Source organism: Aptenodytes patagonicus, chromosome 2 (genome assembly GCF_965638725.1).
Source record: "Aptenodytes patagonicus chromosome 2, bAptPat1.pri.cur, whole genome shotgun sequence".
Lineage (NCBI taxonomy): Eukaryota > Metazoa > Chordata > Aves > Sphenisciformes > Spheniscidae > Aptenodytes > Aptenodytes patagonicus.
Genome location: NC_134950.1, coordinates 168,953,343 through 168,980,866, shown reverse-complemented (window position 1 = coordinate 168,980,866; position 27,524 = coordinate 168,953,343). Strand labels below are relative to the sequence as shown.

At 50.9% G+C, this 27,524-nt stretch overlaps 3 protein-coding genes across 5 annotated transcripts in view; 2 read left to right on the top strand and 1 right to left on the bottom strand.

The window, feature by feature from the left end:
- Window positions 1–891: 891 nt before the first annotated feature.
- ACKR2 (atypical chemokine receptor 2) lies at window positions 892–5,707 on the bottom strand. Of its 2 annotated transcripts, none has more exons than XM_076332059.1 (3): window positions 5,345–5,707; window positions 4,663–4,720; window positions 892–3,113 (listed from the first exon to the last, which is right to left on the bottom strand). In XM_076332059.1, the coding sequence occupies exons 1-3, from the start codon at window positions 5,375–5,377 to the stop codon at window positions 1,996–1,998; spliced, it is 1,209 nt and encodes a 402-aa protein (XP_076188174.1). In that variant the 5' UTR covers window positions 5,378–5,707; the 3' UTR covers window positions 892–1,995. The 2 variants fall into 2 exon arrangements, with proteins under 2 accessions (XP_076188174.1, XP_076188173.1); XM_076332058.1 differs by lacking the exon at window positions 5,345–5,707 and adding an exon at window positions 5,044–5,253.
- Window positions 5,708–11,272: 5,565 nt separating this feature from the next.
- On the top strand, window positions 11,273–17,318 carry HIGD1A (HIG1 hypoxia inducible domain family member 1A). The gene is made up of 4 exons (XM_076332057.1): window positions 11,273–11,281; window positions 13,189–13,296; window positions 15,390–15,524; window positions 16,331–17,318. The coding sequence occupies exons 2-4, from the start codon at window positions 13,194–13,196 to the stop codon at window positions 16,378–16,380; spliced, it is 288 nt and encodes a 95-aa protein (XP_076188172.1). The 5' UTR covers window positions 11,273–11,281; window positions 13,189–13,193; the 3' UTR covers window positions 16,381–17,318.
- An 890-nt stretch (window positions 17,319–18,208) lies between these two features.
- Window positions 18,209–27,524, top strand: part of CCDC13 (coiled-coil domain containing 13) — a 33,579-nt gene continuing 24,263 nt past the window's right edge. For both annotated transcript variants that reach the window (XR_012994750.1, XM_076332056.1), the window contains exons 1-5: window positions 18,209–18,468; window positions 19,065–19,246; window positions 19,354–19,577; window positions 24,382–24,530; window positions 27,068–27,210. Coding sequence is in view for 1 of the 2 variants with exons in the window: in XM_076332056.1 (XP_076188171.1) it covers window positions 19,360–19,577; window positions 24,382–24,530; window positions 27,068–27,210 (510 nt within the window). In the remaining variant the exon portion in view is untranslated. The remainder of the gene's footprint in view (window positions 18,469–19,064; window positions 19,247–19,353; window positions 19,578–24,381; window positions 24,531–27,067; window positions 27,211–27,524) is intronic.

The window sequence follows — 27,524 nt, the reverse complement described above, 5'->3', positions numbered from 1 at the left end:
TGTGCTCTGCAGCAGCTCAAGCAAATTCCCTTTTCTAGGCTGCATGGAGCCCAGTTTTTGAAAAAAAAAAGAGGGTTCAGAGAATTTCACTCAGTAATTTCTGCCTTTAAGATCAGGCTATGGACACGTGCTGCAGGCTGAAAAAATGAGAGGAAGAGTGGATGTTGGAAATGCTACTGGAAATTTGCTCAGGACCAAGGGAAGGGGGTTACAGCTGAGCTAATTTGGTCTCAAAAGGCAAGAGAAGGAAAGGTCTCCAACATCTTGATGTTCTCCAACGCACAGTGCCCCATAAGTGCTTTGCCAACGAACAGTACAAGCACTGCTAACCCGTACGAGGGCAAAGCAAAGCAGGTCTGCTCCCCCCGTGAGCAATGAGGGTTTGAATCAGTTGCATTTGCTTTGCACCAGATGAGTCCGGAGTCTACAAATGGCCAAGCCCACCTCCCGGCTGGAGAGCAGCGGCACCCAGATGGACGACAGCACTTTCTTCTCTGCCGATGCATGCACACCCGATGCTCGGCAGCTCCAAATCAGTTGTGTCCCCTCCAGCCAGCGGAGCACGTCCGACCCTCTGCCCTCCTGCTCCCGCCCCTGTACCCGACAGTTTTACCCATTTTCTCTTCTGCTTCTCGATCTCTCCTGCTCTCCCCTTCCACATTCCCTCCCAGTGACCTGACCCGTGGAGTGAAGGCCACATCATAACATCAGCTAAATATTTATTCTGGCTTTTTTTTTAAGGAAAGCTCCCGGCCTTACTATTTTGGAAACACGCTGTAGCAATGTCGGCAAGAAAAATAACAGCAGTGAAAACACCCTTCCAGATCAACTCAAAGCCCTTCTTGGTCCAGTAACCTTGTCTAGCAATAAAATTAAGGCAATTAGTGTTTTCTTTTAAATTATTAATTTTATTTGTACAATTCCAGGCAACTCCCATGCTCAATAGGTTTCCAGGCTGGAAAGGGCCCATTTAAGTTTCAAGAGTATTTGGGGTGAATAGTACTTTTAAATAAAGGTCAGCAAACTAATAACTTTAAAGCTACACTGGGTAATAAGGATTGGCCTATCCGTGCTCTTCTGTTGAAGGCCATGCTCCCCCTCTGTGGTACTGCAAAGCCAATATTTATGTTAAAGATGGTATCCATGGATCTTTTTTATCTTGTCAAAACGGATCGTCGGGAAGGCAAATACCTCCACCACTGTTCTGCTGAGCCCATTATTTTCTCTTTCTCACTGGTTGTTACTGGTTTGAACTTTTTTGCTGATCGAACTGATCTCAGCTCAGTTGATGATCGAACTGATCTCTAACCAATGATCTGTCCCTCGGAAAGACACAGTTTCCTGCTCAGCAGACGCGAGTGTGGCACAGCTCATCATAACGGAGAAACCCATCGCTGGTCAGACAACCCAGTTTAAAGGTGCCTAATTCCTCCCGTTGTCTCTCCTGGTAGACACAGAGATGAGCCCAGTTGAAGACATCTACCTGGCCCATGGCAAAAGCCAGGAGAAGCAAAGCCACCCCCCACGCTGGGCTTCTGGCCATCTGTGTCCGGCCTGATGGATGAGCGTGGCAAATCCATTCCCCAGCCCACACCACGAGCTGGAGGAATAACGGGATCACTCTCCTCCATCAGACCCTTTGGGATCTATGGGGGAGAAGTTCTGCACAAGTTTCAGTTTGCATTTTTAAGGGCACAACGTCTGGATAAGCTGCTCCTTCCTCCACTAATGCCTCCCATACTCCAGACAGGAGCTGGGCTTCTTCCACAAGCATAAACCCAGGGCAATCCTTTTATAATAATTCCAGTTATAACAGAAACGAATCTCGTGTACTTTTCCAATCCCAACGTGGAAAATCCTCATCTCGATGCTGGCGGTAGGATGAAATATCTGGTTACGCAGTGCTGTGGGCTCACAGCAACTCCATTCCGTGGCCAGGACCAGTAAAATACAGCATAGAGGGCATACACATAATGCAAATAATGTAAATATTTATCATGCGTTTGTGATACTCAACATTTCTATCTCAGCTGCGTATCTGCTGCAAGACTGGCTTGTCTCTGAAGGCTGGATGTCAAAGAAAGCGCTTCTCCTGAAAATGGCCCGGGGGATCTTCCATAAATATAACCTGAATCGTTTTTTCACAAAAGCATAGAGCAAGGGGTTGAGACAGCAGTGGACAAAGGACAAACTCTCTGTGATCTGCATGGCATAGTCCAATTGCCTACTGCTTTCACAGGTCCTGATCACACCAACATCTTGCAGGGAGTGAAGGATGAGGACAATGTTGTAAGGGGACCACAGGACAAAGAAGACACCCACCAGAGTAAAGACTAAGCAGAGTGCTCTCCTTGAGCCAGGCATCCGAGACATGGTGAGGACACACGCTATGCGGGAATAGCAGAACACCATGAAGAGGAAGGGAAAAAGGAAACCCAGGATGTTTTGAATGACCCGGAAGACAACTTTCCAAAATAAGTGTTTCTGGCCATAATCATGGGCACACATGATGGTTTTGTTGTGGATTTGCCTTGTGCTGGTGAAGAGGCCATCAGGAATGGAGAGAAGTATGGAAAGGACCCATACCACCACCAAGACAAAGATGGACTTCCTCCGTGTCATGGAGCTGCGAGGAGAGCAAGCATGAACTATCTGCAGATACATGTCCAGACTCATGCAGCTCACAAAAAAGATACCACTGTAGAAATTCATAGTGTACATGGCATTTAAGGCTGGGCACAATATGTCCCAGGTCACCCACTGAGCAATGTGCAGAGCCCAAAAAGGAAGGGTTAGTAGCAAGAAGAAGTCTGAAACCACCAGGTTCAGCAGATACACCTCGGTCATCTTCTTTTTCTTCTTGATGTACATAATGAGGACAATAAACAGGAGGACATTCCCGGCCAACCCAACCAGGAAGACCACGGTGTAAAAAGATGGCAAGAATACTCTGCTAAAGGAGAGTACCTCTTCTTTTGTGCAGGGGCCATGCTGCATGTAATCCTCCTCGTCCAAGTACTCGTACGGGTAGTCGCTCGAATTGGCAGCATCCAGCAAGGTGGCAGTGGTGGTTGCTGTTGCCACCTTTGAAGTTGCGTTTGACAAGTGGCTGCCTAGGAACAAAAGACAAGTGAAGGGGATCAAAATGTTGTTCCAATCCACTCAAGAAAGACAAATATCACACCGCGGAGGGTTTTCCTCTAGTTCGTAGGTTTAAATTTCTGCCACCTTCTGATAAGTATTTTGTGTCCTGCACTCTTTGGCCTTTGCCTACGGCATGGGGACAGCTGTCTACACATACATATAAAAAAACCATCATTCTGGTTTCCTTAGTCTGACACATTAAAACTTGAAAGTAAATGAGCACGGTCTCCTCTGACATAACTCACCACTTCCTCCTGACACCACTGCAAGCTTTGAGGAAGTTTCTGCTCTAAATTATGGGAAATCCACCACCACACCTCGCTGTGAGCTGCTTTAGATTCACCCGGGTCGCTACTGAGAAAGCGGCATCTCAGTTCTCGGTGAAGCAGAACCTGCCACCGGCACCTTTATGTTGATGGGGCTGCTCCCAGCCTACTGCTCCTGGTAGGACACTGACCCCTCTCCGTGCCAACTCGAGGACACAAAGCCATGGATTCTTGTAAAAGATATTAGTAAGTGGAAAATACAGAACCACAGAATCATAGGATGGTTTGGGTTCGAAGGGACCTTAAAGATCACCTAGTTCCAACCCCCCTGCCATGGGCAGGGACACCTTCCACTAGACCAGGTTGCTCAAAGCCTCATCCACGGTAAGGACACGTAGGTACCAGAATCAACTCCTGAATCCAGGTTAGAGGTAGAGGTTAGATTTAGCTGGAAGGATGTTGCTGGAGTCGATCCTGCGTGAGGTGAAGCATGGGTTGAAACCCTGCTGACCAAGGAGGGCAAGGGCTGTGTGGACTGCAGGCTGGCGTCAGTGTTTAGACAGCTGCAGCCCAGATTTCAGGAAACGGTGACTGATTTGGAGAGCTTCCTATTTCTGGAGTCTGATTTTCAGAATAAAAACCCCACACAAGAACACTATGGGGGTTTCATCTTCCAAAAGCCACCCAAACTGGGCAACGGCCGTCGCTGAAGAGCCCATCGCCCATGGTGGAAGATGGGATCTGCCTGAACCACCTCCCGTCAGTGCCATGAAGGTTAATGTGAGTTTTAAAAACCAAGACTAATCTCCAGGCTCTGGCAGCAAACCAGGGCTGTCACAGGGAAGAACAGCGCAAATACTCCTCCAGCCCTAAAACACACCGGTTTTCAGCCATGGCCAAAGCTGCCCACCATCCCCCCCGGGACTCATTTTTCCAGCAATCCCAAAACAGGCATGGTTGTGTAGTTCCCTGCTTCAGCCACTCTTGACTTGCTCTCCCCAAGGACCTGTTTCTCCCATAGCCCAAGAGACCTGCAATGAAGCTGTTGGTCCCTGGTTGTGCTACACATCCTGAGGAGGACATACCCCACGGTGGTTCTGCACCTTCTAGGGACGGCTCCCTCCCCACAAACACCCCGGGAAAGGGGAGCCCCTGCACCCCAAGCGGGTTAAGCAAAGCACTCAAGGCTTGGAGCGGGGTGCTGAGGATGCCTGTGGGTGTGCAGCCGTAAGGGGTGAAGCTGTGGACGTACCTGTTGCGGTCCCATGTCTAAAATTGCTTAAATATCCATTCCAGGCAATTCCAGGTGGCTGAAAAGAAAAGAAAATCTGGTTTGAGCTGGATTGAAATGTTTTCTTGCTGTCTCGCAGTTCTTTCATGAGTGCTGCGGGACACTTCAGACAGAGCAGCTGCGGAGAGCAGAGGTCTGCCACGGAAGAGTGCCAGAAAAAGACTTTTCTGGGAATGAGCGGGTTTTTTTTCTGTTTCATGTTTTGGAAGAAATTCATCCGTAGCCATATGCAGTTCTGACTGTATGCCTTCAAGAGAAAATGAAAGCTGCCCACCCTTCTGGTCGCAGCAATACCCAGCGAGACGCCTAAACACCTCCCACACACACACCCTCTGCACTCACATCAGGACGAGCCATCCCCAAAATTTCCATTTCTGGGTCTCTTCCAGCCCACCAAGATGCCTTTTCTCCCTCTGCCACGTCTTCCCTCCTCCGTATCACGCTGGCAGTGACGTTCACATCCCCATCCCATAGCTCGTAGCGGAGAACTAACGGATGCAACATGGGCTGAGCCCAGAAATTAATCCTAAGTCTGCCGGAACTTCAGTGCTTACGAGCTGGCTAACTTTCAAGAAGCAAAGAGAACCTCTCCAGGTTTCTCATGCAGCTTTGTCTACAAGCAAGAAGCAGAAAATGCACTTACAGGAGCTTCTTCTCCACCGCAGGCAGTTCCCATCCTGCCAGAGGCTTGAATCAGGCTTTTAGGAACGTCTTTTGCTTGTGTAAGAGCGTGGGCAGGAAACGTGAGCTCAGTGTGACCTCCCTGGTTTTGTTTTGCCTTTCCTGGTGTCGATCAGCGGGTGACAGCACTGGAGGAATCATCTCCGCGCCGTGTCCCTCCACAACATCTACAACTGGCGCCTGCACCCAGAGCTGGGCTTTGGCATCTGAGGTACCCATCAGGACCGCAGTGCCTCCTGCCACGGGTGCTGTGGGGACCCAGCACCCCTCCTTGAGAAGTACGACCTGCTCTTGTATAGCTCAAGTCAGGCACCATGCTAGGGACAGCCAGAGCCGCTGGGACTGAGGATCTGCGTCAGCACCACGTGAAGATTGCTGGTGGGTCACGCTGTCCTGATTTCGGCAGGGATAGAGTTGCTGCCCCTGGAGGGCAGCACCTGGGAGAATTTGCTTGCTGGGGCCAACTGCTGCTTTGACCAATGGCTCTGTCTGTCTGTCTGTCTGTCTACCACAGATTGCATACAAGGCCAAGGTTGCTGTGACTGAACTCTGTACTCACCCATGGTTTCAACATAGTCTGTGCACTTGTCCATGGTAATGACTTTGTCTTGTGTGTAGAACTGTGCATTGCCAAAATCCAGGAGTTTCAGCAGGTTGGGCTCGGTGACGATCATGTTTTCAGATCTGAGATCCAAGTGCAGGATGCTGTGTGTGTGGAGATACTCAATGGCACTGAGGATCTGCCACAGGTAATCTCGAACCTCCACTTCTGAGTACGATGTCCTGGTAGAAGAAAGGGGATAGAAACCAGAGGCGTCCTATCTGCATGCCCAAGGGCACCATTCTTGTCCTGGTTTCAGCAGGGATAGAGTTAATTTCCTTCCTAGTAGCTGGTACAGTGCTGTGTTTTGGATTTAGGATGAGAACAATGTTGATAACACACCGATGTTTTAGTTGTTGCTAGGTAATGCTTACACGAGCCAAGGACTTTTTAGTTTTCCATGCTCTACCGACTGAGCAGGCTGAAAGTGCACAAGAAGCTGGGAGGGGGCACGGCCAGGACAGCTGACCCCAACTGGCCAAAGGGACATTCCATACCATGGGACGTCATGCTCAGTACATCAACTGGGGAAAGCTGGCCAGGGGGGCCACTGCTCAGGGACTGGCTGGGCATCGGTCGGCGGGTGGTGAGCAATTGCACTGTGCATCACTTGCTTTGTGTATTATTATTATTATATTATTAATATTATCATTTTGTTTCAATTACTAAACTGTTTTTATCTCAACCCACAAGTTTTTCTCACTTGTGCTCTTCCAATTCTCTCCCCCATCCCACCGGGTGGGGGGGGAGTGAGTGAGCAGCTGCGTGGTGCTCAGTTGCCGACTGAGGTTAAACCACGACACCCGCGCACCCCAGCGTGCACAGGCTGGGTGGTGAGACCACCCACAAAATAGTCTGAAGCAGGTTTTTCTGGGATGTGCTAGACCAGGGTCACCTGGAGGAGCACACAGACCAGCCACTTGCTTAAATATAACCAGTTCCTTTTGCCCTTCGTCTCTCCCTTTTTCCATGCGTGCTTTTCCCCTGTCCATCTCGATCCTCCCCTTTTCTCCACCCCATCTCCTCCCACACAAGCAATTTGTCCCTAATGCCTTTTCCCCTGTTGGTCCTGGGTTTGCTGCATCCCAACCCCAGATGTGGCAACAAGCTCCCTCTTGTTATTTTGTTTTCTGAAAGCTTTAGTTAGTGGAAACATCTGCCGCTGCCTGACAGATGGATATTAAGATGATGTCCACCCTGCCCACCTCCCAGCTCCCGCAGGCAGGATTGGACTCGCTTGGTCTCTGCACTGAGAGGCTCCTGGGGCTGAGACCTCAGCGCAGAAATCTGCATTTTTTCCAGTAAATCTGAATAAGCCACGTGCTACTTGGATGCTGCAGGATCCTCATCCCCTGCAAGAGCAGAAACGGCTACCGGCGGGGACACGGCCGGGGCCGGCGGGCGCTGGCAGCTCCGTGGGGACAATCACATGTCTTTGCAGGCAGCAGCGAAGCCTTGCAAGTGGTACTGGGATAAAGAGCTTATTGCCGTGGTTGAACGTGCAAACAGAGATCGGCCACAGCAGAGATGTGCCAGGCTCCTGGCACTGCCACGGGGACGTTTTGGCGACAGCTTCACGGCATGACCCTTCGCTCGCCTGTCAAAGGTGTCTCTGATAAACTGGTTTATCGGAGAGGTTTTAGAGCACCACAGTCGGTGAGTGGTCACCCTCCGGCTCATTTCCCTCGTCTCACTACCGAACGGGGCCATGGGGAACACCCTGACCGTGCCAAGGCCATTCCCCGTACCAATCCCGGTTGCGCTTTATAAACCCCAAACCACCCCGGTAAAAACGGGAGAACGGAGCAGCAGCGATGGCCACAGCTCCGCACCCAACCTGCCCCGTGGCAGGTGGATCCACAGAGAGAAATAGGTTATTTTTACCCATTTCCATGTTCGCCACCATCAGCTGGTGTACACGCGTGCTTGCATTTAAAAGATATCCTATAATCACTATATATGGGTAACACACACATTAGGACAGAGCAAGAAGCCGCTCGCAAAGCCGAGGCACCAGGCACGCACGCAGGGACGCTACAGGTGACAGCAGTTTCTTTAGCCCAGAAATTAAAATGAAATAAGTTTTTGTTTTTAATTGAGTTTCTCCCCTGAAGCACATATCGCGCAGAGCTGCAAGGAATGAAATGTGCCTCGGAGAGTCACCGGAGAAAGTAGCCTTCACTGTAATTCATTACAAGGTTTTAACTCAATTCGGGAGCTGGTAATTGCATAGCTTGCTTTTTTTTTTTCCAGACTCTGCAGAGCCTTAATGGCTTTGGCAATTAAAGTAACCAGATTACCCATAATGGGAAGCACATTTAGAGAGACGCAGCGGTACTAACAAACAGTTATCCGAGCCGCTTTCTTTTGTGCTGCCGAAAATGCCGTGTGTCAGCTGCGGGGTGGCCTTGCAGGAGCAGCAGCTCTGCTTCCCCCCGCGCTCGGAGATGGGGAATCACGAACACCGCCACCGGAGCACTACAAAACCGGGCAGGGTTTTTGGAGAAAAGGACTTTTCTTTGCTGTTTTGCTCTGACAAGCTGCCCCCGGGTTTAGGGGAGGGTTTTAGGCGTCTTCAGGATCCCAGGGGATTTTTCCTCCTGCTCCAGAGTTCGGTTCAGTTGAAGTCAGGAGCAATTTCTAGGTTGCCTTTGGGCTTCAAAATCCACTGCCCGGCACACAGCGGGGGCAGAGTGAGCTCTGCTTGAAAGCTGAAATTCAGGAAAAAATAGTCAATAAGTCAATTCACTGGCAGGAAAAAGAAAATCAGACCGAGGGAAAGCCGGGCTCTGTCTTTGCCCTTTGCTTTAGCAAAGCTTCCACTTGATGTCGAAGCGTGGGTTTACACTGACATGAGAAGCTTTCAAAGCGAAAAGCCCCCAAGTTGCAGGAAAAGCTGCAGCCTGCTTTTCCATCCTAAAACCGGCGGCCTAAACCCCCACTTTTTGGGGTGAAACAAGTCGCCAGGTTCAACCCAAAGTCTCCATGTTTTGCAAACCCCAACTATTCCTGCCCAGCCGTGCTCGGGGCACGGGGAAACGCACCCAGTTTCGGGCAGGGCGGCGCCCAGCTGCCCGTTTCGCAGGTTCCAGGGGCTGCGGGCAGGGGGGCTGTGGGCACGGGCAGGCAGGGGCGGGCAGGGGCAGGGGCTGCGGGCAGGGGCGGGCAGGGGCTGTGGGCAGGGGCTGCGGGCAGGGGCTGCGGGCAGGGGCGGGCAGAGGCTGTGGGCAGGGGCTGCGGGCAGGGGCTGCGGGCAGGGGCGGGCAGAGGCTGTGGGCAGGGGCGGGCAGAGGCGGGCGGGGGCTGTGGGCAGGGGCGGGCAGCGGCGGACAGAGGGAGCGGGCAGCGGCGGGCAGGGGCTGCGGGCAGAGGCGGGCAGGGGCTGTCGGCAGGGGCTGCGGGCAGGGGCGGGCAGAGGCGGGCGGGGGCTGTGGGCAGGGGCGGGCAGGGGCTGTGGGCAGGGGCTGTGGGCAGGGGCGGGCAGGGGCTGCGGGCAGGGGCTGTGGGCAGAGGCGGGCAGGGGCTGTCGGCAGGGGCTGCGGGCAGAGACGGGCAGAGGCGGGCAGGGGCTGCGGGCAGGGGCGGGCAGAGGCTGTGGGCAGGGGCTGCGGGCAGGGGCGGGCAGAGGCGGGCGGGGGCTGTGGGCAGGGGCGGGCAGCGGCGGACAGAGGGAGCGGGCGGGGGGGCGGGCAGCGGCGGGCAGGGGCTGCGGGCAGAGGCGGGCAGAGGCGGGCGGGGGCTGTGGGCAGGGGCTGCGGGCAGGGGCGGGCAGAGGCGGGCGGGGACTGTGGGCAGGGGCTGCGGGCAGGGGCGGGCAGCGGCGGACAGAGGGAGCGGGCAGCGGCGGGCAGGGGCTGCGGGCAGAGGCGGGCAGGGGCTGTCGGCAGGGGCTGCGGGCAGAGGCGGGCAGGGGCTGTCGGCAGGGGCTGCGGGCAGGGGCGGGCAGAGGCTGCGGGCAGGGGCTGTGGGCAGAGGCTGTGGGCAGGGGCGGGCAGGGGCTGCGGGCAGGGGCTGTCGGCAGGGGCGGGCAGAGGCTGTGGGCAGGGGCTGTCGGCCGGGGCGGGCAGAGGCGGGCAGGGGCTGTCGGCAGGGGCGGGCAGAGGCTGTGGGCAGGGGCTGTCGGCCGGGGCGGGCAGAGGCGGGCAGGGGCTGTCGGCAGGGGCGGGCAGAGGCTGTGGGCAGGGGCTGTGGGCAGAGGCTTTGGGCAGAGGCGGGCAGGGGCTGTCGGCAGGGGCTGCGGGCAGGGGCTGTGGGCAGGGGCTGTGGGCAGGGGCGGGCAGGGGCGGGCAGAGGCTGTGGGCAGGGGCTGCGGGCAGGGGCGGGCAGAGGCGGGCGGGGGCTGTGGGCAGGGGCGGGCAGCGGCGGACAGAGGGAGCGGGCGGGGGGGCGGGCAGCGGCGGGCAGGGGCTGTGGGCAGGGGCGGGCAGAGGCGGGCGGGGGCTGTGGGCAGGGGCTGCGGGCAGGGGCGGGCAGAGGCGGGCGGGGGCTGTGGGCAGGGGCGGGCAGAGGCTGTGGGCAGGGGCTGTCGGCCGGGGCGGGCAGAGGCGGGCAGGGGCTGTCGGCAGGGGCGGGCAGAGGCTGTGGGCAGGGGCTGTGGGCAGAGGCTTTGGGCAGAGGCGGGCAGGGGCTGTCGGCAGGGGCTGCGGGCAGGGGCTGTGGGCAGGGGCTGTGGGCAGGGGCGGGCAGGGGCGGGCAGAGGCTGTGGGCAGGGGCTGCGGGCAGGGGCGGGCAGAGGCGGGCGGGGGCTGTGGGCAGGGGCGGGCAGCGGCGGACAGAGGGAGCGGGCGGGGGGGCGGGCAGCGGCGGGCAGGGGCTGTGGGCAGGGGCGGGCAGAGGCGGGCGGGGGCTGTGGGCAGGGGCTGCGGGCAGGGGCGGGCAGCGGCGGGCGGGGGCTGTGGGCAGGGGCGGGCAGGGGCTACCGCGGCCCTGCCCCACAGCGCCCCCTAGCGGCGGGCCAGGAGCCGCCGCCTCCTCCCCCCCGTGACTCCGCTCCCGCCGCAATGCGGAGAGCCCCCGCGGCGACGTCACGGCCTGCCCCGCCTCCCCGCCCGTAAGGACTGGGCACGCGCCCCTTCCTCCCGCCCCGGCCGGGTGGCGACACGCGCGGCGTCAGCGGCCGCGCTCTGGATTGGCTGGCGGCGGGCGGGCTTGCCGCGCGGCACGCTGGGAGCTGTGGTTCTCGGGCGCCAAGGGCGGAGGGGGCGGGGCGAAGCCGACCAATAAGAGCCGGGGGGCGGGGCCAGGCGCAGCAGACGCCGGCCGGTATCGGGATCAGCGAGGGGAAGCGGCGGCGTGGTGGTGAGGGCCGGGGCCTCCGGGGGAGGATCGGGGTGGGGGAACCGGGACCACGGGGAGGTAGGGGGGGGCAAGCTGGGGTGTGGGGGTACCATCTGGGGCAGATCTCGGGGCGGAGGCCCTGTGTGGGTGGAGGCGCCTGGGCCTGGAGTAGGGCAGAAGCCCGGTGTGGGTTGCGGGGCCCCGGGGCAGGGGCAGGGCAGGGGCCCCGTGTGGGTCTGGGCAGGGGGAAGGCAGCTTGGTGGTGCCCAGGGCCGCCCCCTTGCCAGGAGGGGCGCTGGGACCTGTCGCTTTCCCACCCGTCTTCTTCCACCCGTGTCAGAGCTGTCCCCCGCGGGTGGCCGTGCCGGCGCCCCGCGCCTCCCTGCTGCGGGTGTCGGCAAGGTCAGGGCAGCCGGGGCGCGCGTTTCACCCGGCTTCCCCTGCCCCACGCCCACCCGGGCCTCTGCATGAGCTGAAGGTCGCGGAAACCTCTTACGCTGGGCAGATTAATTCACTTCTCGATATCCTTTTCTCGTGTAAATCTCACCCCCGGCTGTCTCCACCTCTCCCGAGTGACGGGGTGCTCTCCTGTTTCCTTCTCCCAATGGGTCACGCTAAAGTATAACACTTATATATTTAGCAGATAAGGGTAATTGTAGCAGGTGCAGAGAGACCAAACCCTTCGGCCTGCAGAGGAAATGGTTTGCACGTTTAGTTTGAAGAACAGTCAGCCTGCTGAAATGGATGCACACAAAATGCTGCGTAACCAGGGGGCACAGCCACGTTTGAAATGTATCGTTTGCCTGTGTTTACTAGCCCGTGCTTAAATTAAATTCCTGTTGGCTTATTTCAAGAGCTTGGAGCACTTCCACGTGAGGCCGAGCTGTATTTTGCCGCTAGGCGCGTTGCCGGCAAAACGGGAACGCCACCGGTAGAGATTTTTTCTAGCAGAGACCTTTGTGACGTTGCTGAGCTAATTGTGCTAGCAGAAATGGGCACTGACTGAAGAACGATGCTCATGCCGGGCACTGAAGAAAGAACAGGTCTTGGCGTAATCTGTGATGGGGACAGCACGACAAGCTGGCAAGTTTCTTGGCAAGTTTTGGCGGGTGCTCTCACTGGTTGGGTGATGGTGGCTCAGGGAGTAGAGCCCTTCTCCCTGCCGCTGCTGCTTTGGGTGAGAAACCACCTGTGCTGCAACGGAAACTCTGCTCACCTTCCCGATGCGTCCCCACATCAGTCTGTGCCTATCGAGGGCTCCAGGACTCGCTCCGGCTCCTCGGCAGCTGCCACTTTACACTCTGCGTTCTCCAGCAGGAGTTTGAAACTCTCTTGAAGTGGTGAACGAGGTGGGGCAGGCCGCAGTAGTGACTGACGAGCTGCCAGGTAGGGCTGACCTTCCGCAGCGGCTTGTGCTTTCCAACCGTGAGTGCTTCGGTTCCTGTTCTTGGCAGGGAGTGAAAGAGGAGGAATGAACTTTTCTGAGGTCAGAGCTGCTATTAAGGAACAGCCTGTGACAGCAAAGCAGTGCGGCGGAGGATGGAAGTCCTAAAAGGAAACGCAGGCAGGGACCAAAGCTTTCAGCAGCTTCTCGCTGCCCGTGAGCGTGCGGGGGGCCGCTGGGATCTGTAACGGTGTGAAAAGGGATGGCAGAAACTTGTTGCTTTGCTACTTTCTTTCTTTTTTCTTTTTTTTCCCCTGTCCTTACCTGTTCTAGTATGCAAGGACCTTGCTTCCCAAGACTTCACTTGAATTAAATCACCTGTATGTAGCTCGTCGGCTCGAGTCTAGCTCCTGTGCTTGTGACTGACTGCTTGGACACTTGTGACTGGCGGAATACTCGAGGGACCTTTTTTTTTTTCTTCTTTCTAAAAGTTCTGTTAACGTGGTGTTTCTCAAACCTGAAGAGAGACTCTTTGTCTTCGCAGCCACCATGTCATCCGGTCAGGAATCCGTTTTCCCTGAGTATGAGACTGACACCAGCCAGACATCGAAGCTGTTAAGAAAATTTAAAGAGACGCCATTTGTACCCATCGGTAAGTTTAAAGATGAAGAAATGTGGCTACATGGATCTTTCTCTTCATGGGCGATCAATATGGTAAACACTGTCACTGTTCACCTTTTTCCTGTGAACAGGAAATTACTTTGAAATTACTTCCTCCTGTAGGCTTGCTGTGTGGTGACAGCAGTACTCCTTCTGCCCAGAATGGTATTTCTTCTGCAAGAAACAGGGAAATTAATGAGGCCCGTTATCTTAAACAGAAACCCAGAACCTACAATTAGGGGAAAAAAAAAAAAACACAAACCAACAAACCCTGGAAGACTGTTTAGGTGAGCTTAACAAACATGTTTCAGTGATTTTGTTAGGTGGTAGGACGTGTGTTTTGCAGCTGTTCTGGAGGACGGTTACTGGGAACCATGTGAGCACTACGAAGTGACTTTCAAGCTAACAAAACAGAAGTATCTGTAAAATACAGCCCGCCTGCTAAACGTTTCACCCTTCTTTGCTGCCATCCCATAGCTTAAAATGCATTTTCTTAGTAGGTTTAGTGGTACCCCAGCTTGACGAGGTTGTTAAAGTTCTCAGCCCCTCTGCCGAGACCCCGAAAAAGCTTCTGAGGGGAGAGAGGATCAGTCGTGTTCGTCCCGAGAGCTTTTCCTCTGGTCAGGAGCTGCCTCTGACACAAGACACGTTTTGATTCCCAGCCACCTTAAATGGAGAGCAGTCAGGTCACTTGGGGTGAACCGTTCCAAGCGTTTGCCAACAGATATCCGTCACTGGTTTCTGTGGTCACAGGACTTTATTCTCCAGCTCGCTAGAGTGCACTGCAGACTCCGCAAATTTGGGTTCTCCCAAGCAGATTGGCAGAACTTACCTTCAACCTGTGTCGGAGCTAGTTTGAAGGCTGTAAAACTCTTAATTGGTGTTTAATGAAGCTACCACGTGGATCGTGCACCAGTGAAGTAAGGGTTTATAGCTTCACAAGTGGAATTGGTGACACTCCTCTTCAGGGAGACAAGCTGTCTGGGCTCTCGGCAGTAAAATATACACAGCACTTAAAATTTGGTAGCTTCCTTTGATCTATGTAAATAATCATCCTAAATAATCATATTCTGTGAGAGCATCAGGTTGCAGTTGGCACAGCCAGGGCTGTGTTCGGTCTGTTGAAGGACTAAAAGTGAACTCCAGCCCCGTGAAAGAGACCTTGCTGAACCTCTCTCCCCACAGCACGGGACAAGTAACATATAACTTGTCCTGTCCCAGTGAAAGCAGGCCACACCCAGGTGACAACACCCAAAATAGCAACCTCAGCAGGCCGGTGGGTGCGTCAGGGTGTAGCCACACGCCGAGTGTCCCAGCTGCAGCCGAGCGGTGTTCTTGGGTGTGAGCTTCCTTCCAGGAAAGGGTGCAAGCAGCATGTGGGCTTTCTGAAAGATATCCAAGAAACTCTTGACACCTTAGAACCATAGAATTGTTTAGGTTGGAAAAGACCCTTAAGATCATCAAGTCCAACCGTTAACCCAGCACTGCCAAGTCCACCACTAAACCATGTCCCTAAGCACCACATCTACGCGTCTTTTAAATACCTCCAGGGATGGGGACTCCACCACTTCCCTGGGCAGCCTGGTCCAATGCTTGACAACCCTCTCGGTGAAGAAATTTTTTCCTCATGTCCAATCTAAACCTCCCCGGCACAACTTGAGGCCATTTCCTCTCGTCCTATCGCTTGTTACTTGGGAGAAGAGACCGACACCCACCTCGCTACAGCCTCCTGTCAGGTGGTTGTAGAGAGCGATGAGGTCTCCCCTCAGCCTCCTTTTCTCCAGGCTAAACAACCCCAGTTCCCTCAGCTGCTCCTCGTAGGACTTGCGCTCTAGACCCTTGCGTTGCTGCTGTTGCATTTTAACACTAGTGGAAATCTCTCACTGTTCTCTGCACCGACTTGTGCATTGAATGAGATGGCACTCGAGTGAAAACAGTAGACAGGCCAGGACTTGCCATCTACACAAAACCAGAGTGGTTAGATCAAAACGTGATTATTCCCGAGATACCTTGTTTAGGTGGGTCACTTCACACATCTCGATGACTTGGAGCTCAACTCCCAAGGGTGCTTTCCTTGCCTTGTAGGGATGGCTGGCTTCGCCATGGTGGTTGGCTACGGGCTGTACAGACTGAAGCACAGAGGTGACATGAAAATGTCGCTTCACCTGATTCACATGCGCGTAGCAGCCCAGGGCTTCGTCGTGGGAGCGATAACGTGTGGTACGTACCGAGCAGGAGGCTGTCCTCAGCACTGGCAAACCACGGAGAACCTCTCGCATCTCTTCTCCTAGTGGGTAATACAGGGTGCATGAAATATCCTCGGGGTGGAAGTCTCTAGGCCATTGTATTTCAGGATGTTTATGCTCATTACTGGCGTTTGCTCAGGCTTTCTAGAGTAACGTAGCGTTTAAGTACACATATTCAATATTAAACCACACTACCTTCGAGGGTAGAGGTTTTGACTACTTTTAGATGTGGGAAATACGTGGGGTTCTGCAGGTGTTGAAATTAGAGGCAAACTAAAAAAAAAGACTATCTGATGTTAATATTTTCCCTTGTAAATACGTTGCTGTTTCTGAATTCAATGCATTGGAGAGTCAGCTTGCATAGCCTGTGGTATTATTTTCAGGACTGGAATTGTGTCCCTGAATGTACTGGTTTGTACATCCCAGGTCTCACCTAAGTATTGCAGCTGTGTACGTGGGTAAATGTATATCCCACGAAACACTGTCTATACTGTATTCCCGGAAGGTACAACAGAAAAGCTTGACTTTGGCTGCAAAGCCAACTAGAATTGGCTGGGGATCTGCATTTTCATATACAGTATATTTTCCTATCCACTTTCTCTGTATATGAAGAATTTTGTAGTGTTCATCACTGCTATTAAAAAAAAAAAAAGAGACAGCAGAAGAGGGAAGGGAAACGTTATTTCTGTTGCTCAGAATACACTTATTGTTCAGATTTTGAAACCCATTATTTCCTATTTAACCCAGCTTTCTAATTGTGCTTGTATTTCTGTCTTGTAGGTGTGCTGTATTCAATGTTTCGGGAGTACGTGATGAAGCCCAAGGAGTAATGGAAAGATAACTGAAATCTCTGTCCTGGTGGTGGCCTGTGTACTGCAGCTACAAACCTCATATCGAGGGGTTCTTGAGGAAAAAAATAATACGTGGTATTAGAGAATTGCCCTATATCTATTTTGTGTATGGTACACTGTCTTGAAGCTGGCAGCCTAAATGATTGCACGCTGGGGGAGTGGGTATCAGGGTCTGGTTCTTTCTGATTGATGCTATCGTATCCCAGTTTTTAGGGGATATAATACAGTCCCTTTATCTTCCCCTCGACTGTCAACTCAGTCCTAAAATTGGTGACTTCTTTTTCCTGCCGTTGCCCAAAATGACAAAGTCTGAACTAGTTTCTGTAAGGCCTCAGGCAGAATGGAGGCCACGTCTGTAAGGTAGTGTCGTGAATGCTTTGCTGTCATTTTCTACCCTGTGTATTTGTCAGCCTCCAGCTTTGTAATTTAGAAGCTTCCAGTAGCACTAAATGACTTCTAAAATATTGAGAGAGATATAAACATCTATTTTTTTTATTTAAGGCATGAGATAAGTATTTGGTATGTTGCAGCTATTTAAATGTTCTATTTATTCATTTTTAATGAAGACACAGGCTCCCTATTTTTACTATAGATTTTCAGACTCTTGGATTACTATATTTTGTAACTTTATTTACAGTGTTCTTCTGAATAACATTTAAATGTAACATTTAAAATACATATTGTGAAAACTAAACCTTGATTTGGTGTTCTAATGCTTTTAATTAAAGCGTATGATTTAGCTCTGATTTCTGCAGTATCATTCCCTATAGAAATTTAAAACATTTAAATCTGAAAAGCCCCCATCATCCTCGACGAGGTGTTAAAACCCTTCTCTGTGAATTGCCAATGCTGTTTTACACTCGAACCCCTTGTATCTCCAACAGCAGTCACAAAAATAAATGTGTTGATAATGCCAATTTGTAAAAACCTCATTTTCTCCTATTAGCTTACATTCCATGGTGACAGTATGATGTCTCTTTGTAATAAATACTGCAAGGTACATACTGCGCCTCTGTGACATATTGTACAGAGCAGTGGGAGGTGAAATATGAATAAATGTGTGAGCACTGGAGAGAACAAGTGCTTGGCTATGAATTTGTTGGGGGGGGGCCTTCCCTGCGCATGCAGCCTCCTGCAGAGGGATGGGGTGAGCTTATATACGTGAATAAAAATCACCTGAGCGGGTGCAGTGCTGCTGGGAAGGGCACTCCCAGCCCTTACAATCCTGCCGCCCTTGACTGCTTGCTCTCACAGGTCTCCCTCACCGGCGTGGAGGTGGGAGGGGTCGTGAGGAGACGCCCCTCCGCGGCGCAGAGGCCTTTTCCTGTAACTGCCCTCCTCCTCCCCAGCACGGGGCGGGATAAGGAGCGGCTCCCTTCCCGCCGCCGCCGTAATCCCGAGGGGACGGGCTCTCTGCGGGAAGCGGAGGCCCTGCGGCCGGGAGCCGCCAGCGGCGAGCGGGCGCCTGAGGGCAGCTGTCATGGCGGCCGGGCTGAGGCGAAGGCGGCGAGCCCCGCCCCTCCGGCGGCGACGTCCCGTGCTCGGCGCATGCGCGGCCCTGCCCTTCCCCTGCCCTTGGCGCCGCGGCCGGCCGGGGCGCCGTTGCTATGGGAACCGCGTGGGGCCGCGGCCGGGTCGGGAGCGGGAGCCGGAGCCGGAGCCGGAGCCGGAGCGGCCGGGCCCGGCCCTGCCCTGCCGAGGCGGGCAGCCGGCGGGAGAGGGCGGCCGGGGGGACCCTCCCGCTGCTCTCGGGGCCGGGGAGGCGGTTGCGGTAGGCTGGAGGGTGGGGGAGGCAGCGCGGCTCTGTCAGGCCCTGTCAGGCCGCGGGACAAGGCGGGCGTTGGGCGGGGAAGAGAGGGAACCCCCTCTCCCCACGCAGCAGCTCTGCGGCAGATCCCTCTGCGCCAGGTGTGGGGTCGGTACCCAGGTAGGCTGGAGGGCTAAAGGTTGCCCCCAGGCCATCACTCCTACCCGCGCGGCCTGGGGCTGCGCGGAGGCACCGGACCCCGCTCTTTGCACTTGTCAATCCTTAATACACCTTGTCCACAGCCGGAGGCAGGCGCAGAGGTAAAGCTGCTCGCAATGCGTCTCTGCCCATACGGTACATACAGGGACATGGCCTGTGTTTTGGCACTTTATCAGGATGATTGCTGCCTTAGTGTGAGAAAGGGCCTGCGTTAATTACTCAGTGGAGGGTGCGCCTTTGAAAGTTTTTACTGGTTGCTTTTGCTAGACCAAAGGTCCGCTGGATTTTTTTGCTGACAGCAAATGTCAAACAGAAGGAGAGGGGGCTGGAATACACGGAAAACTGATCATCTTTAGTCATACTAAGTAAAGCTCTAGACTTTTAAATGGGTAGCAATATTATCACTTTAATGTTGTCACCTAATGCTTAGAAATTTGGGGGAAAGACGTAAGCCACGCTCTTGGTGTCTAGTGCCCAAAGGGAGCGTTAGGATAAACAGAGATCTTTCTTCCTCTGTCAGTCCCACATTAACCCAAAAATGGGGGGATCTGCACCTTTCTTTGAGACACGGGAGGGAAGGCTGGATGGACCTGGGTCGCAAACAGTCTGTGTTCCCTTTAGTCAGTATAATGTGGTTGCCACATTCGCTTGGATTTGACCCCAACTTGCTCTTCTGTAAAAATATTTATTTAAACAGATCCATTTAAAAAACATTTTAAAACATTGCTTTTTGAATGCTACGGTGAAGAAGACCCACAAACTTTTCTGAAGACTGTTTGAAAGCCGTTTATGGAAAAAGGCCCTTGAAGCAAGGCCTTCAGCGAGGGGCTGAAGAGCACAGTGGCTGAGGGGAGGAGGTGGCAGGGAGACCGTGCAGAGGTCAGTGAGAAAAAACTGCGAAGCAGCTGCTAGAAGAGGATGTTTTTCAAAGCGATGTTGATCTCTGCTCTCTGTCCCTTTTTATTTTCTTCTTGTTATGCTTTTAGTAAACAATGGAGTCAGACATAGAAGGGAATGAACATTTTAAAAGCCAGTTTAAGGCTTATCAAGAACAACAGCAAAGGCGGCTGCAAAATCTAATGGAGAGGAAGAAGGAAAAGCAGAACAGTCAGAAAGGTGATAATGGCAACGCAAAGGAGGCTTTCAGAATCCCAAATGATCTAAACCTGTTTGAAACAGAACAACCTGTAAATGAAGATGACGGCAAAAGGTAAAGGTGTAGCAGCACCGTTCCTTCAGGAAGTCACAGAAGTGTATTTTGCATATGATCTTACGAAACTCATATTAAGTTGTCAGAGCACTTTCTGTCTTCACATATTGGGCTTCCGTTATCCCGAGAAGACTCTCGCTGTCCCTAACATGTTTATCCTCGGAGCATTGTGATGTGCTTTTTATTATCAGTGTTTCACAAATGAGGAGTGGAAGAACAGAGGGGTTAAGGGTGACGTGCTGGGGGCAGCTAGGTACTATCTGACGAAATCCAGTCATTCAGGATGACTAACATCCTCTGAACTGTTGGTTAGTTCCTGCCTAGCCTTGTAAACATACACGTTCCCTACATGAATAATTTCCAAAGACAGATAAGGGTAAAGCAACTAATGGGTGCAAGCCAAAGGCCTGCAGCGCAGAAAAGTGTTCCCCTGGCTATCTTTGCAATATAACCTGGTTTAGTAGATCAAAAGGCAGCCAGCTACGTAGGAGGGTCTCATAGACGGAGCTGCCTCATGGTTAAGATACTTGACAGGGTTATACAAGGTAGGGTTTTAAATCTTACTGGGGACAGGGGTTTGGGTCTTACTTCACCCATTGGGGTAGTATCTGGGTTACCAGGACATTGGACATGCTGGTGTGGATCTCCCTCGATCTTGTTTTTGGAGCTGAGTGCATAATTCAATTTACTGGAGCAGAGATTTGAAACCCCAGCTGAGATCATTCATCTTCCTCCTAGGATATAGTCAGTCTCTCTTTCTGACCCAATTAATATTTTTTTTACAGACTAGACCAGGTCTAAAGTTGGACACATCCCAGTGATGTCTGCAGTTACTACAGTGTTGGCCATTCAGGGATTTGCTCCATGTTAGTGGTGAAGCCAGCTGAAGAAATTCCTGCTTCTGCTCCCCACTTGCAACTGTGCTGATACAGCTGTTTGCTGGAAACTGGATTCACTTTCTGGGGGAAGGGTGCTTTTATTCTCAAGTCACTTCAGTGATCCAGTTTACAGCTTTAGCCCCACAGACTGTTTTATTGGCACCATGATGGGTTGATGTACTGTGATACGGGGGCAGGAAGGAGGAGCTGGCAGCTCTGCCAAAGCCAGCAGATCATGGGTGGAAACCCACAGATGAGACAGTTTCCCTTCCCAGAATCCGGAGTGGGGAAGGGCACCTCTACCAAAGTTTATCAAGCCACTAATCAAGGTTTATTAGGCCCTAAATGCTGATGTCCCCTCTGCATTACTCTGGGCAACTCCCTGCTCAGCTTGTTTCTGAAGATTGCTTCCTTAAACGCCCAAGTGCATAAGCTGCAGCAGAGCTTCTGTGAAGATGCGGGGAACCCAGGAGTGAACCACTGAAACTTTCAGGTGCTTCTGGGAATGTCTTCATGCTGCAAAGGAAGTCTGTGTGGAAACAGGGAGCTGACCTTCTAGAAACTAACATTCTCACTGTCGCATCATACATTGTCTTCTTCACACATAGGTCCCTCACCATGGCTGTCTGATTTGCCGAGTTATGCTTCTGATCTGACCTCTACCAGCTGTCCTCTTCCCTTCAGCATTTTGTTCTGATAGTATATAGAAGATTACGATGGAGATCTGATTCTTTTTTTTTTTTTCTTTAATGGAGAGGGAGACTGATTCCCACGGTTCAGATGTGGATTTGTCTGGTGGAGGAGAGGGGCCTAGGCGCTCCCCTAGCACATCCTGGTGCAGTGTGCATGCTCTGAGGTGCAGAGTACAGGAGAGTCCCAGCAGTTCTCTGCCATTTACGGTTCAGTAGTTTAGGTCTGAGTAATTCAAGAGCTATTACTTACCTCCGTTTTCAGTGGCACTGACTGGTAAAAGTCCCCATTTGACATGGCAGGTGTAGCAGATTTATCTGGATTGTCCTTTGCTTATGTACATCTGCGTTCAGCAAAAGAGTGGTTAGGAGTGTATCAAATCCGGGCAGGATTTGCTTCTGGAAGGGATTCACCAGGATGTACTTTGCAGTATTCCCATGACAACACGTTAGAAACTTGTTCCAGAATAACAGGACTCCATATGGTCTGCAGTGGCAGTGATTTCAGCACGTCAGTGTTGTTTATAGCAGCCCTTGGAAAACATTCTCTTCTCAGAAGTCTCCCTTCCTCTGAGCCTTGGGAGTTTGTTTTTCCTTCCCCCCGTCCTACTCCCAAATTTTGTTTAGCTGACATTTCTGTCTGTCTGTTTTGTTCTTTCTGTAACTTTATCCTCCCTGCTCTGTTTGGTGTATTTAAGATTAAGTGATTCTCCCCATCATGTGGAGAGTCTGTAACAGAGTTGGGAAAGACACTTATCTCAATTTCAGTCACAGGCCCTGCTCATAAGCTTCACCTGGCTCTGTTTCCTTGAACTAGAGCGAAAAGGGTTACCTTTCTGCAGCCTGTTTCTTTTGGCTGACTTTCCGTAGCTGAGCCACTTGGGTGGAACCTGCTCCCTCCTTTGTAACATGTAAAGTCACGATGGAATGGGATGGAGAGGTTTCTCAGAGGAGACTCCAGCTCTGTGCAGTTGGGATTTCTGTCCATCCTACTGTAAGTGCTTTTTGTCAAGACTTGGAAGCCAGCTCTGTGGAAGACATCACTGATCAGGTGTGCTAAGAGCTTAGAACCTTTTTTTCATGTTAATTCCCTAACTGTTAAAAATCTTTTTGTCCATGTGTCGCTAATTAGATCTGCACGTTTTTCTTGCTCACTTCTATGCGTGGTACACGTGGGAATAACTAAGTTTTGCCTTTTCTCTGCTCAGATCGCTGCTTGCTTTCTTCTCCTTTGTAAACAGCTGCCTTTGATCTCACTTTGATTTGCAGCTTTGAAACAGAAGTGCATTTCTTAATTATGGATTGTGAATTATCTCATAAATTGACTGTGCTGTTTATGGCAGTGCTTTAAGGGGTCATTTACTCTGACATGTACATATGGAGTGTGCATTTAAAAGCTCCAAAGTCCAGGTGGAGCAAAAAGCTTGCTAAAACTTTTGAATAGAAAAGATTTAGGTGACTATTGAGATAGCTGACTTGTCTGACTGTGGATATGTCTATAGCCACAGGTATATACTGTAACAACTGGGCTTTGTCCAAATCTCTGTGATCATCCAAGCTACCTACTTCTGTTGTAGTCTGGAGCAATCAGTCTATAGGCCAAAGGGGTGGGACACTATTCCAGATTAAGTCACCAAAATGTAGACATTCAGGGTCACGCTGTAGATAATGAGAACCTAGGGGTCAATTCATCTGCCTGGCTTAGGTGTCTAATGACATCTGAGGTGCTGGAGGGTATCGGGAACTTCCACATGGGAATGATAGACAGGACACAGGAGACCTGCACCCTTCAGCAGCAGCAGCTAGGGGATGGGTGGGCAGCCCAAATGGCACCTGTGTGTCGGTAACTGAATTGAGTCCCCTCATCAGAGCCCTTGGTGGCAGTTAGAGAGCGATTCAGGTCACCCTACAGTGGCAGCTAGTCTGTAGGCAGCACTGGTCGTATTGACTTAGACCCCCTTTGACTTTTGCGTGTGTTTTGGCTTGCTGCTCGTAGAGACACACCCGTGTCTTGGGTACTGAGTGGGACCCCACCCTGAAACTCAGATGGGAGGAGGTGAGGAAACTCAGCTGGGAAGAGAGAGGCAGGCAGAATGGGAACCACTGACTTGAGCCAGCAGGGTATCTACCACAAACGTATTTACCAAAGGCAGTGTCAGTACAGCTTCTCTTAGCACATTTGGTTTCCTCTCTGGGGAATGGAGACAGATTCATTTCTATTCTGAAATGCTGCTGTCTGGAGGAGTCTGGCTAAAAGGTGTGTCTAAAGTTGGAGGATGTTAGTAATTCTCAGGGCTGGCTCATATGTACACACATGGGTGGCAAGTGCTCTCTGAGATGCTGTCGGTTTTCTGGGCCCTAGAAGTTTTCCCAAGAACCCTGCTTCATGGCTGCTGGCCTCACGTGGGGAGCTCAGATAATCCTGGGGCATCTCGAAGAGATGCCTGAGTGCCCACAGTTGAATTGAGCCCCCAAGGCCTTAGCTTCTAGATTTTACACTCGGAGGAACCATTGTGTAAGGACAGCAAAGAGATTAAAGTTACTAATTCTCTGGATGTCTTAGAGAGATGAAACCCATAAATGTTACTAAATGTACTGAAGAATAGGAGAAGCAAGGCTATTTCCTCCCGTTCAGAGGGCTTTTTGATATTCTTTGTTTCTAAATGAATTCCAAAAAGCAACATTAACAATACAAACTGATGCCAGTCCATCCTGGTGGGTTTTCAAGAAAATCAGATGAGGACATAGGAAATTGGTCTTTTGTGAATTGCTATGAAGCATTCCTTTTTAAAGAAAGAACCTCAGTAGCAGCTTTTGTAGTTGATGCTCTGTTGGCTTCTATTAGCTTCAGTAAGTACAGAAAATAAAGCCTGAATGTCACGGATGCTGAATGGTGAGCCTGCCTGGTTTCCTCTGAAGAACCGGATAAGTAAGACTCAGTGAGATGCAACGATTTAGTAACCTCAGGAGCCCTGAAAAGATACCTGTTCTGTGATGTTTTGCCCCAGACAACACAAGGAGGTGCAGAATTTTTGAAGAAGAAATAATTAACTGAATAGATCGGATCATTAGCCTGTGTTCTGATCTGTGGTTCAGGGTGTTCTGCTTAATTCAGTAAACTCAGTCCTGGTAAGCTCAGCTCACCCAGCATACAGTCGTTTCATTATTTTATTTCTGGAAGCATCTATTTGAAGCACATTACAGTGACATTTGCCATTATAGCTTATTTTTTCACAGGTTGCTTGAGGCTGAGAACGAGCAGCTCCAGGACCAGCTTCGAGAGGTCCGAGATGAGAACTGCAGACTATACAAACTTGTGACAGAGAAAGATTTTGAAATAAAGCAACTCCAGAAAAAAATACAGGAGGACAGATTGGCTTTGTCGGGTAAACACAGTAACTTTGTATTCTCACTATGTTGGTTCCAGTGTTTGCTTGATGCTGATGACAATAGAGGTAGGATAACAGATTCATTGTGGGCTCCTGGCAGTGAAATATTCATGTGACATCTCTTTACCTGCTTTATGCTAAAAAGGAGTATTTCAGTCATATTGTGGTTGCCTCCGTTTCCACTCCTGTAATAAGCTTCTGCTAGGAAGAACCAAAATTCAGCTCTCAGCTGAGAGAGACTCGTTTTCTGTTGAGCTTGCAGTAATTTGCAGTAGCACTGAAAACACTTGGCTTGAACTTTGAAAATGCTTGGACACTTAGGTGTAGATTTAGCCAACGCTTAGAGTTGCTGCCTAAACTTGCAAGGGTCTAAGCTGACACTGTTTGGCATTTGCAGAGTTTACTAAACATCGATGTCTCTCCCATGTAAGGAGTCTCGTTGCCTTATTTGCAGAGGGAACTTCCTCGCAGTGGTTTGACATGATAACACTTACATGTGGAATGGCATGTATGCTTAAAGATCTGTGCCTTACTCTCTCCTTCAGTTTCATGAGCTGCAAAATATAAATACTGCTACTCCCCATTTTAGAGAGCTATTGAAAGGGCCAAATGACATCTGAGGTAGTCAGGTCACACCTAAGGTGCAAAATATTGTTATGGATAATTATATGTCCCTTAATATAAGTATAGTGCTCTTTGGGGGTACACAGCGATCGCTGTTCCTCACAGATCTTCTGCAGACTTGCTATTATTGGCACAAAAAATGATGACTCTCAGAAATCATAGTTTAGAAAACTTCTGTTGGTGTCAAAGAGCAGTGTTGCAGCTTTCTCTGCTATGTAGTGTTAAATCCCTTATTCAGGCTCCTTCTGTCTGAATGCCTGAATAGGGCACATGCAGGATGCTGGCTGAATGCAAAGTCCAGCTTCTAAAGTGGCTTGGGTGTCCTTTGAAAACTGAACTGTGCAGGCTGCACCTCCTCCACTGGGTGCCACTGTTGCTCAGGGCAGCAGTGATGACCAGGGTAGCAGAGAAGGGGGAAACCAGCAATAAGCAGAACTAAATAACACTTAAATTACACCTTCATTCTTAAAAACGGTCTGTAGCTTGTATGTAGGAGAAACGATAAGCTATTATTGGGTCAGGACTAGGAGGCAGATGAGCTGTTGCTGCTCCTTCGGCTGACTCACACGCCAGCTTGTGGCAGTTTGCCCCATTCCTCTGTCTTCCCTATCTACATTGTGGCAAGAAACTCACCCACATTGCATGGAAATTAAAAGCTTTGATTAAATGTGTGCAATGCATTTGAAGACCATTACATGGAAGCACCAGCCTGGCTTTTGGTTAGTTTAGTACTTACTGTGATCTTTAGCACCCGTTATTTATTATGAAAAGTAAGGAAATAATAGCTTCTAGATGAGAGGGGAAACACAAGTCAGATAAGGGAGTAAGAACAGTGGAAACACTTTTAAAAATAATTATTATTTTCTCTACATTTTAAATAGTTACATGAGGTCATATTTTGTTCTCGCCTATATTCCGCATAGCCCCTTTAATGTCTCTAGGGGTTTTATGGGACTCAGAATTCACTTGAGTGATCTCTCATCCTTGCACCACCCCGGTTCTTGAATATAATCTTCACAGATGTCAGTAGAAAAGTCATTACTTCAGAGCACTGGAGGAGGATGAAAGAGTTAAAAAGAATGACAACAGCCAAGTTCAATCTTCATATACCCCACCAAGGATTTGTTATCGCAGGCTTGTATTCATTGCGGAGCTAGAGGTTTCCGTGGACATTGTATGCAAGCATATTGATTTTGCACTTGTGCGAGAACTTTTCTTCACATAAATGATGTTAACGAAAGCCAAGTGGCACACAAGACAGTTCTGGGGATTACTTTATTCGTGACACTACTCAGGCCCTCTCTGATGAGAAGGTGAATGAGGTATCTGTTTAAAAGAGCAATTAAAAGAGTAATACAGTAAGAATCCATGTAGAATCACAAGGGACTTATAAATAGGCACAATGAAATTTCCTGGACGGTATCCAGGACCCAGCTGTAATAGTGTGCCTGACCTTTTAGGACAGATGTCTAGAAAAGTTCGCACCTCTGTTTCAGCAACTCCTCCGGTAGTAAACAACCACTGCAAAGTAGTGTCGTCTTTTTCTGTAATACGCCGCAAAAACCTGTTCATAACAGTCCTTCACAGCGGTGAGCAGAAACACCTCTACCCTTTCTACATAGTAATGTTGCTACGACCACTGTTGTGGCCTTCTGACATGTGGCTGTTGCTGAAGTGTGAAACGTGGCTTTGCTAGACCCAATGTGATGCTGACTCAAAGGACCAAGCAACCCAGCTGGAATCACTGACGCCTCTTTTCCCTCACTTGTTCATTTAAGTGCCTGGCACAGCTCTGAGAGAAATGGATTAGACAATAAAAGTACACTGTGCACTGAACAGAGAACAAAAGCATCATCTATTCTGAATCTTGCCTGTAAGATATGTCCTTTGCTTTTATGTATACTTTTCAGGGGCGTCTGGTTTAGCTGGAGATGTTGCAGCAACTAAAATAGTTGAATTGGCCAAGAAGAATCGTGAGATAACTGCCGAGACTGAGAGTGAAAAAGCCAAAGTGAAGCAACTGAATAACAAAGTCAAAGAGCTGGAGAAAGAAGTGAGGCATTTTTATGGTTCTCTTTTTGCATGCTAAAACACAGAAATCCAGCTTGTGGGATAGAGGAGCTGTAGAAGCTGGGTTTAATTCATGTTCCCATTTTGAATTTGCTCTTGCGTCCCCGCTTGCTTTGAGTTCTTGTAATTTCTGTCCATGATAGGAGAGAGGGATGTGTGCCCTCAGCTGTTTCCACCTTTGCAGAAAGGAGCAGATAAGAAAGGATATCAGTAAGTTATAATGAGAGAAAGATTTATGAAATACCAATTAGGGATGTTCAGTTGTATTTGAAGCACAGAGGTCCTTCTAGCAGTATG